Here is a 9837-nt window from a genome sequence, read left to right as displayed (position 1 = left end):
GATGGAGTGAAAGACAGGAAAGCCTATGTTCTGAAATGAGCAGTTTTCCCCGAGGCCTACTGTCATGTGCTCCAGGCGTCCTGCCTTCCTCCCCCTCGCTCTCGGGCCCCTGGGCTGTGAGTGCCCCCGCTGCCCCAGAGGCCTCGCTGCCCATCCACCTGGCCTGTAATGATTGTCCAAGCTGATGCGTGCCCTAGCTCACCTTGGTAGACGGAAATGGCCAGCCCTCTGCTGTCCGCTGAATACCAGCCAAGGAGGCAGGGGTTCACGTGAGCTGTTGGACTTCATGTCGCTGGCCATGGGGTCTGCTCTGCTCCCTCCTCTCCTCAGACACCGTTGTCTTCCAAGATCAGGTCATCCAGTCAGTCCTCACCTCTGTGGCCTCATGACAGGGGAAGTGAAATGGAGAGTCGATGTGGAGTTGGTGGGTGGCCTCAGCCTCCTGGTGGGGATAGCACTGGTGTCACATATGTGGGTATTGGGGATGGGGCCCCACAGGCCCAGAGGATGAGTGCTGTGGGTCCAGTGCAGGTCTGTCCCCATCCTTGGTCACCACAGGTCTGGTGCTGGCCTGCCTGCTTCTGTAGGGAACAGGAGCCCCGGGGCTGGCACAGGCCTGCCGCTCATGTCCTCAGTCATGTCAGGGAAGCAGAAGTTTATTTGGCTCACAGGTCTGGAGCTGGGGAGTCTGGGAGCACGGCACTGGTGTGTGACGAGAGCATCGGTGTCTTGTCATAATGTGGCAGAAAGGCAAGAAAGCACACGTGAGAGAGGTCCAGCTTATGGCAACCTTCTCACCAGGAACTCCGTGATAAGTAGACCCATGATGAGTAAGCCATCCCCCAAATCACAGTATCAATCTATTTATAAGGTCTAAAGTTCTTACATCTTTCAGCAGCAATTTAAGTTTAATATAAGTTTTAGTGGAAATACTCATATGATAGGGGCCAAAAAAAGAGATGATTCTAAATGAAGACATCTTGGAAATATAGCTTTTAGTCTATTGTGAAGACGATTATATAAAATTATAGGAAATGCTGCATGAACCAGAATATCTGTCGATGTCTAATAAACTGAAGCGCAGCTGCTAGATGTGGGCAGCGAGCGACAGGGCAGTGGTTAGTGTGGCAGTCCCAGGACCCTAGATTTATGTCCCGGCTCTGCAGTTTACCAGTGTGTGGTTCTTGGAAAAATTACAGAACTTCTCTGCTGTGGTACAGAAGTGACAAGGATCTGCTTAGCACAGAAGCGTGGGGGGCACAGAGCCCAGCGTAAGCAGGAGCTCTGCAAGGGCTCATTTCAATTACTGGAATTAGGCTGCACTGAGAATCAGAAGGACGACACAAGAGAGCATCATGCCCTGCTCTGTGCAGATAACATAAGTCATCTCTTCCACATTTTGGAAGACAGTTGCCTTTAACCATATGCAAATCTAAACTCTGAGGGATGAGAACTTAATTTCCTCTTCCAATAATTAAACTGGTAAGATGGTCTATAAAAAGTGGTAAAAATTAAACCTCATTGGAGGGAAAATTCTAAAAATAAATGTTTAGATGACCTACCTCAAAAACTATTAATTGTGTTACTAAAAATAAAGTTTAGGGGCTGGAGAGATGGCTCAGTAGAATAAGCACTTCCCTGGCAAGCTCAAGAGCCTGAGTTCAATCCCAGGTTCTGCCAAAATAAATAAATAAATAAATAAATAAATAAATAAATAAATAATAAAGTTTAGAGAAAGAATTATATTTAAAAAATCCTTGCCCATGGACTCAGTTGCCTCTTCATTGGGCCTCTTTCTGTGCAGTGCGTTGGGCTGTCGGGTGAGAGTGGGGAGCAGGCCAGGCGAGTCTCTAACATCACCCACTGCTGGTCCAAGGGTTGCAGTGTCCTAGGGATGTCTTCAAACACTATCGGACGCTAAGAACCTACACCAATGTGTCACCACATGGGAAGGAACCACCAGTTGCATATTAGATGACCATGTTTGGTTGCACATTTGGGTATATGCTGGGATTAAAGTTATCTTGGAGGCTCTAAAATGTGGCATGTAACATGCTGGCTAAAAGCAGAGACACCCTTTTGCCATTTTGCTTTGCTGGCTTTGCCCCTCTTTTGAGCATATCTATGCTCTGTGATAATTTAGTTTGAGAGCACACTCATGAAGTAGTAAAGTCCAGCCCTCTTTCAGCATGCACTTTGACCCCGTTAAAATGTACTCATAGAAGAAAGGCCTAGGTTCAGCTTCTGAGATGTAACTTGCTGTAACATCGTGCATCGCACAGAGCAAAAACAGAAAGCCAGAATTAAAAGACTCTGCTAGCCAAACAAGAGTAATTCATCATGACATGCCAGTTGCTGCCGTGCTGTCTCTCGGGTAGATAATTGTTCAAAAAGAAGGGGCTGGTGAATGAAGGCAGGAGACAGGAAAAGGAATGTTGTGGGACTGTCCTGCTTCAAGGTTGTATATGGTGAGATTTTTGGACTTACGTGTAAACATAAGAATTATATAATTCTTTATGCCTCTTTTAAAAAAAAAGGGTAATTCAATAGGACTTGGAGATTATAGTACCAAGCAGACATCATTCCGGGTAAAAGTGGATTCCTGTTGCCTTTTGAACTGATTTCTGACTTCTCGCTTTGGTGTTGTCAGGCCACACAGCTCCCGCTGACCTATCGCCTTCCTCGCGCTCCTTGGCCACTGGCCCAGCTGGCTCCAGGCCTCTGCTCACCCCACAGGCTTCTCCTCTACCCTTCCAGGCAGCTTAAGTGCCACGCTTTCCACCCTGGAGTGTCTGTGGCATTGACCGCAGCAGTCTCTACTCTGCAGAGCCACCACGACAGCCCCGCTTCTCTGCTGCTGGCTATTTGTGTTCCAAGGCCTGCTCTGGGCCTGGGATGGTGGGCAGGGGACCTCCTTGGAGCCAGGGCTTTGTGCAGAGCTGCAGAGTGACGTGGCTTTTGCACTCCCAGTACACCAGGCTTCTCCAGTGTGCTGTGAAGCAGGGAAAGCAGAGCAGTTAAGGACAGAAATCCATCTATGTTCGAGACACACCACCTCCAGAGCATGAGCAGGTGACAGGATTTAAATGAAAAAGAGGAAGACTGACCCTGTCTTAGAATACCTTCTGGTGGATTTCACAAGTTAGGATCACTGAACTGTATGAAGTTGTCTGTGTTTGGTTACCACTTATGCTAAATTGTTAAGAAAAAGTTACTTGACAATTTCTACAAGGACCTGTTTGGTTTTTTTTTCCTCCTCAGGGCCATTCCTGTGACTATTGTAATGCCACAGACCCTCAGAAGGCGCACCCCGCCTCCCACGCGATCGATGGCTCTGACCGTTGGTGGCAAAGCCCTCCTCTGTCCTCGGGCAAGGAGTTCAACAAAGTCAACCTCACCTTGGACCTGGGTCAGGTGAGTTTTGCTTTCCGGTGGAGTGGGAGCTCCACTTCGGGTCAATGTTCTGTGGTGATTTCTGATTTAACAGTTCTTTTGATAAGAAACAAATTTCAGATTTAATTTACTAATCATTGCCCGACAGTAGTTGACTACCTTAAAATAGGTAGAACAGTGCCTGTCACCATGCAGATCTCCATACTTGTCAATTAAATAAGGGTAAAAATAGTTGCAGATGGTTTTGTTGGCAAGGATTCAGTTTTTAAAAATTTAAGTCTTAGTAGTACATGTTTGCTGTACGTAGTGATTACACTCATTGTGTGAAGTTAGTAATATTTGTAACAATACATCTCAGTTCTTTTTTTTTTTTTTTGGTACTGGGAATCATTGAACTCAGGACCTCATGCCTGCTAGGCAGGCACGGTGCCACTGAGCTACATCCCTGGTCCCACATCTTAGTTTTTTTCTCTTCCCTTCATCTTCCCTTCTCTTCCTTCCCCTCCCTCAACTGTGGTTAACTACATAAGCAGAAAGCTATCATTGTAACCATTTTTAAGTTTACTGTCCAGGGGCATTAAATACATCAGCATTGTTCTGTAGCCATCCCCACCTCTAGAGTTCTATCTTTTTCTTTTTTCTTATTTTTATATTTTAGAGAAGGCTCTACAGGGTGTTCAGGGTCTCACTACTAGATCAGAGCCATAGTAATCTGCTTGTTTACAGTCTCCCAAGAGCTGGGATTACAGGAGCGAGTCACCACACCCAGTCTCAATTGCTGTCTCAGTGCACCCCGGGAGTAGGGCCAGGATGGCAGGACTAAGGATCAAACCCCTTGCCCCTGCGCCTGCTTGCAGGCACTTTAATCTGCTGAGTTGTTTGGCCAGCCCTATCTTTTTATCTTTCAAAAGTGAAACTCAGTATCCATTAGTCGCCAACCTTCTCTCTGACCAACCCTTGGCAACTACAGTTCTACTTCCTGTGATTCCTCTTTCTTGATTCCTCTAAGAATGTCACAGAAGTGGAATCATACCATACAGTGTTTCTTTTTGTGACTGATATTTTGCTTAGCCATAACAGCCTCAAAATTCATCCACCTTCATCACACCCCAAGAATTTCCTTCTTTTTAAAGGCTGAATAACTTTCTATTGTGTGCATAGACCGCATTTTTCATCCATCTATCCACTGACGGACCCTTGGGCTGCTTGCAACTTTTGGCTGCTATGAAGAGCACAGCAATGGGCATAGGTGTGGCCAAGATATTTCCATAGCATCTCTTTCCTGGAAATTTTGAGTCTATGAACCCAGACTACCAAAGCAGCAGGTTTTATGTGTAGGTCCCAGGCTCCCCTTGTGGGCTGTGATTTCAATCATAATCAGTTGTCAGAGACCATTCAGTACTGTTCTGGTCCACTTGGTTCTTCTGGTTCCTGGGTCTCCTCTTGGGCTCTACTAGCATTGCCTGTGGGAACAGATAGGACTTCTCCTGGGCCAGTGACATCCGGTGGGAGTAGGAGACACTGGGCCACTGGGCCAGGGGATGCTCCTCTGACCTACTGTCTGAAGTTGTTGGCCAGCTGGGGCTCCTGCTGGGACAGACTTTTGGGAGTTGAGGACACTTAGGTGGTATTAAAGTAAGAGGCTAGATGAAAGTGAAAAAGAAGAAGAGGCAAGGGCAGAGCCCTGAGGCTCACCAGCTTCAGGAAGTCAAGGAAGAGGGAAGGGGTCTGTGAAAGACTGGCATGGAGGGACAAATAAGGAGAAGGACAATTGAGAGTGTATGGAATTCTAACACCCCATGTCGTTGGGACAGTATCCCTGGGACAATATCCCCGGGATAATCAACCTAAGAACAGGAAGATTTGTTTTGACTCATTATATCCTATGAGCACTTGGCTTTGTCACTTTGGAGGAGTAGAGAGGTGGACATCAAAGCCTAGAGCATGTATAAGACCAAAGCTGCCCAGCTCTTGGTAGCTGGGAGGAGTGTGGAAAGGAGGCTGGGGTAGAGGAAGAGGGACAGGGAGTGGGAGGGGGAGGGAGAGGGAGAGGGACAGAGAGTGGGAGAGGGAGAGGGAGAGGGAGAAGAGACAGAGATAGGGAGACAGAGGGCTGCTGGGGTAACCATGTCTCCCTCGAAGGTACACCCCAGTGACTGTTGTCCTTCCACTGGCTCCACCTTTTAAAGGTTTCGCTGCATCCTAGGAGGGCCATCAGTTGCGGACAAAGCCTTCAATGTAAGAACCTTTGGGCTTTGGAGGACTTTAATACCCAAACCATAATGTAGCCAGAAGAAGAAATTCTATGTAAAACAGAGTGAGGTATGCAAACTCAATAATACAGAGAACTACATTTTAAGAAACAGGCAAAGGACCTACACAGTTTTTCCAAGAACATGCATAAATAACCAATCAGCATGTAGAAGATGCTGAACGTCTTTGGCCATCAGAGGAGTCCAAGTCAAAAGCACAGTGAGGTATCATTTTATGCTGAGCTGGGTATCTATGGTAAAGAAGGTAGTAACAGATAGGGAAGCCTGTGAAGAGATGGGGACATTCCTGTCTTGCTGGTGGAAATCTAAAACGGTTCAGCCACTTTGGAAAAATGGTTTGATAGTTCCTCAAGAAGCTGAACATCAGGGGCCAGGAAGATAGCTCAGTAAAATAATTGCTTGCCTGGCAAGTGCAGGGTCCTGAGTTCCATCCCTGGTACCGAAAAAAAAAAAAAAAAAAAGAAAAAAGAAAGAAAAAGAACAGAAAAGTTGAATATTGAATATCAAGTTACCATATGAGCCAGCAGTTGCGTATCAAAGACAAATGAAAACATATTATCCACAGAAAATTTTCTTTATCAATAAAAAAGAAATTGCAGCAGGGCTCACAAGGGCCAAAGAGTAGAAGCAGCTCAACTGTCTCTTAGTGGATAAATAGATAAATGAAACAGGTTTGTGCACGTGCAATGGAGTATAACCTGATAACAAAAAGGAACTGTGCAGCTGGACGCTGCGGCGCAGGTAAGCCTGGAAAGCATCATGCTCTGTGAGGGAAGCAAGTCAAACCCGATCCCATGTCATTGGTTTCCAATGACATACAATTCCGGTAATGTCCAGATAGGCAAATCTACAGAGAAATGGAACTTAGTGGCTACCTAGGGCTGAGAGGTTTTTAAAAAATTATTAATTAAGAATTTATTTATTTGGTACAGAGTCTCACTACGCAGCTCAGACTCGTAGTGATCCTCCTGTGTCAGCCTCCCCAGTGCTGGGATTACAGACATGTACCACGATGCCCAGTTTCAGTGGTTGGCATGGTGCGCCCTGGGTTCTGGGGCTGGCATGACATGTGGTATTGGGGATCAAACCCAGGTCCTTGCGCTTACCAGGCAGGTGCTTAGACCACTGAGCTATCTCCCCAGCCCCTGGGGCTGAGTTTTTGGGGGAACAGGAGAGTGTCTACCAATGGGTCTTCTATCTGAGTGAGAGGCAATGAAAGTGTTCTAAAGCTAATTGTAATGATAGTTGAACAACTCTGAGACTATACCAAAAACTATTGACTTGCATATTTCTGATGGATGAATTATACAGTGTGTGAATTATATCTGAATAAAACTGTTTAAAAAGGAAGTCATGAAAAGATAGAGTGTCAAGGAAAAAAATAAAATAAAAGAGAGAATAACCACGTCAAGTATGATGCTGCTCAGGTGACACAGGGCCCAAAGCTGACCAGAAGCTGACTTTTGGGTTTGCACATGGGAAGTCACCGGAGGCTTTGGTAAGGTAGAACAGACAGCCTGCCTCTGGGGAGACAAAGGGTAGAGTGAGGGGAACTGAAACGGCTAATGCACAGATCTGCTTTTGAAAAGTTTTCTTGGGGCCGGGGAGATGGCTCAGTAGAATAAGCATTTGCCTGGCAAACATAAGGGCCTGAGTTCAATCCCCGGTTCCGGAAAAAAAAAAAAAAAAAGAAGAAAAAAAAGAAAGAAAGAAAAGTTTTCTTGCAACAAGAAGAAAGGAAATGGAGAGGAGGGATTGGAAAGTCAGGTCAAAAGATTTATTTGGCAACATGCTTGGGTGTGGAAGGTGCCTCCAACAGAAAAGGAAGGCTGCTCCAGCTGACCCGGACGCACCACGTCTCCTGCTGGCCCTGCTCACGCTAGAACCAATCTAGTGCTGTGCTGAAGGCCTACTGTGCACTGGCTGTTGCTGTACAGAGTGAGCCACGTAAGAACTACTGCTTGAAAGAAAGCTCAAGGAGGAAGTGGACTCCGCAGGCTGGAAATGGAATAGTTTTGGGATTTCTTAGAATGAATGTGTTGTTTTCATTTTGGTTGGCATAGTTCTGGGACAGCAGGACTCTCAACCTCGTTAGTCCATATGTTGTGCTAAATTAGGCCTCTCCTGAGAACATTTCCACCTTCAGCCTGCTTCTGACTCACGGAGACCCTTCACGGGCCAAAAGACTCTACCGATCCCAATTTCAATTATGAGTTAGTCCAAGCCATTCAGTAGCTAACCGCTGTTCCCTATATTTTACCTATAATGATCAGAATTTACTCACTGTGTCATTTTTAACTGAGTTTCTGTAGTGAAGAGAATTTTGATTAATATTTTATTTTTATTAGTACATGTGTATAGTACGTAATGATTACATTCGTTGTGGGGAGTCGGCACCTGTACCTAACACATCTCAATCCTTTATCCCTCTTCCCTTCACCCCTCCCTGTTCTCTTCATCTCGTTTCTCTTCTCTTTGCAAAAGTTCTATTTTTATTTTTTCTTCTGTGTTCTCTTTTCTGAAATCCATTTTGTTTTCCTTGTCTTCCCTCCATTTCTTGTTTGCCTTCCTATTTGTAAAAGATCTCTCTACTTTCTTCTATCTACCCTTTATTTTGTTCTTTACTCATAATTTGGGTATCCCATATAAGAGAAACCATGTAATATTTAAATTTCTGTGTCTGATTTATTTCACTTACCATTATAGACTCAAGTGGCGCCCATTCACCTACAAATGCCTCAAGTTTACCCCTCTTTATGGCCGAGAGGTACTCACTGTATATAAATACTATATTATTTTTATGTATTCATCTTTTGATGAGGACATGGGCTATTTCCAAGATTTAGCTATTATAAATTGTGCTGCTACAAACATGGGTAAGCATATTTCACTGTAATAAGATGACTTTAACTCTTTTAGAAAGTATCCTGGAAGGGGGATATTGGGTCAAATGGAATTTTTATTTTTAGTTTTTTGAGGAATCTCCAAATGGCTCTCCAAGTGGTCATACTAGTTTACATTCTCATGAACAATGTACATGTATTACTTTTTCCCCTACAGTCTCACCAGCACTTATTATTATTTGATTTCTTGAGTAAGCCATTCTTTCTGGAGTAGGATGGTATCTTGGCATTGTCTTAATTTGAATTTCTCTAGTGGCCAGAAATGTTGACTATTTTTTCATACATTTGTTGGTCACCTGTTCCCTTCTGAGAAAGATCCATTCATTTTGGTTGGCCATTTTTTGATTGGGTCTTTTATTTTTAGACGCTAATTTTTCTCTGAGTTCTCTGTGTATTCCAAACGTTAGTCCTCCCTCATTCTGTTGGTTGTCTCTTCACTCTGTCGATTATGATCTCATTGGTTGGCTCTTGGTATTATTTCTTGTGCTATTGGGGTTCCATTCAGAAAGTTCTTTCTTATTCCCATGTTTTCAAGAGTTTACCTATGTTGCAGTCTATCAACGTAAGCATTTCTGTTTTAACACTGAGATCTTTGATCTATTTATATTTTAGTTTAGTACATGATGAGAAATATGGATCTAGACTCCATCTTCTGAATGTGGATATTCAATTTTCCAGCACCATGTATTAAAGAGAATACTTTCCCTCCAGTGTATGTTTTTTGGCTCCTTTGTTAAAGATCAAACCGTTGAATACGTCTGGGGTTGTTTCTGCTTCTGTTAATCTGTCCTGCTGATCCATAGCTCTATTTTTTGTGCCAGTGCCATGCTGTTTTTATCACTGTAGCTTTGTGATGTAACTTCAGGCAGTGATGCTGCCTGCTTTGCTATGGTTACCCAGTACTCCTTTGCTTATTCTGCATGTCTTCTCCTTCCATATGAATTTTTGGATTGTTTTTTCTAGATCTGTCAGGAATGCTGATGGTATTGTTCTTGGGATTGTGCTCACTCTAGATATCAGTTTTGGAAGTATAGCCATCGTATATTGGTTCTGCAGATTTTAATCTATCAAAATTATCTATTCTGAAAATACTTTTGCCAACTCTATTTTTCCCCTATAGCTATTTTAAAGAAATCTACTTAAAAAAAAATCTTTTGATGTGTTGACAAAGCCCTAGTTAAGAGAGTTAAATTAAGAAAACACTAACAGAAGAACAATTTAGTAATTTGCCTGTTGCTTACAGCATTAGTTTCAGCATGCATACCCAT

General features: G+C 44.0%; 1 protein-coding gene across 1 annotated transcript in view; it reads left to right on the top strand.

Moving 5' to 3' along the window:
• The window catches only part of Lama3 (laminin subunit alpha 3), a 243587-nt gene that overhangs the window by 22592 nt on the left and 211158 nt on the right, over positions 1 to 9837 (top strand). The window contains exon 2 of the mRNA XM_023720392.1: positions 3262 to 3414. Coding sequence (XP_023576160.1) covers positions 3262 to 3414 — 153 coding nt within the window. The remainder of the gene's footprint in view (positions 1 to 3261; positions 3415 to 9837) is intronic.

The sequence above is a fragment of the Octodon degus genome, unplaced genomic scaffold, assembly GCF_000260255.1.
Source record: "Octodon degus isolate 3935 unplaced genomic scaffold, OctDeg1.0 scaffold00075, whole genome shotgun sequence".
NCBI classification, from domain to species: domain Eukaryota; kingdom Metazoa; phylum Chordata; class Mammalia; order Rodentia; family Octodontidae; genus Octodon; species Octodon degus.
Note: the sequence above shows the minus strand (reverse complement) of the source record. Positions and strands in the feature narration are given on the sequence as shown.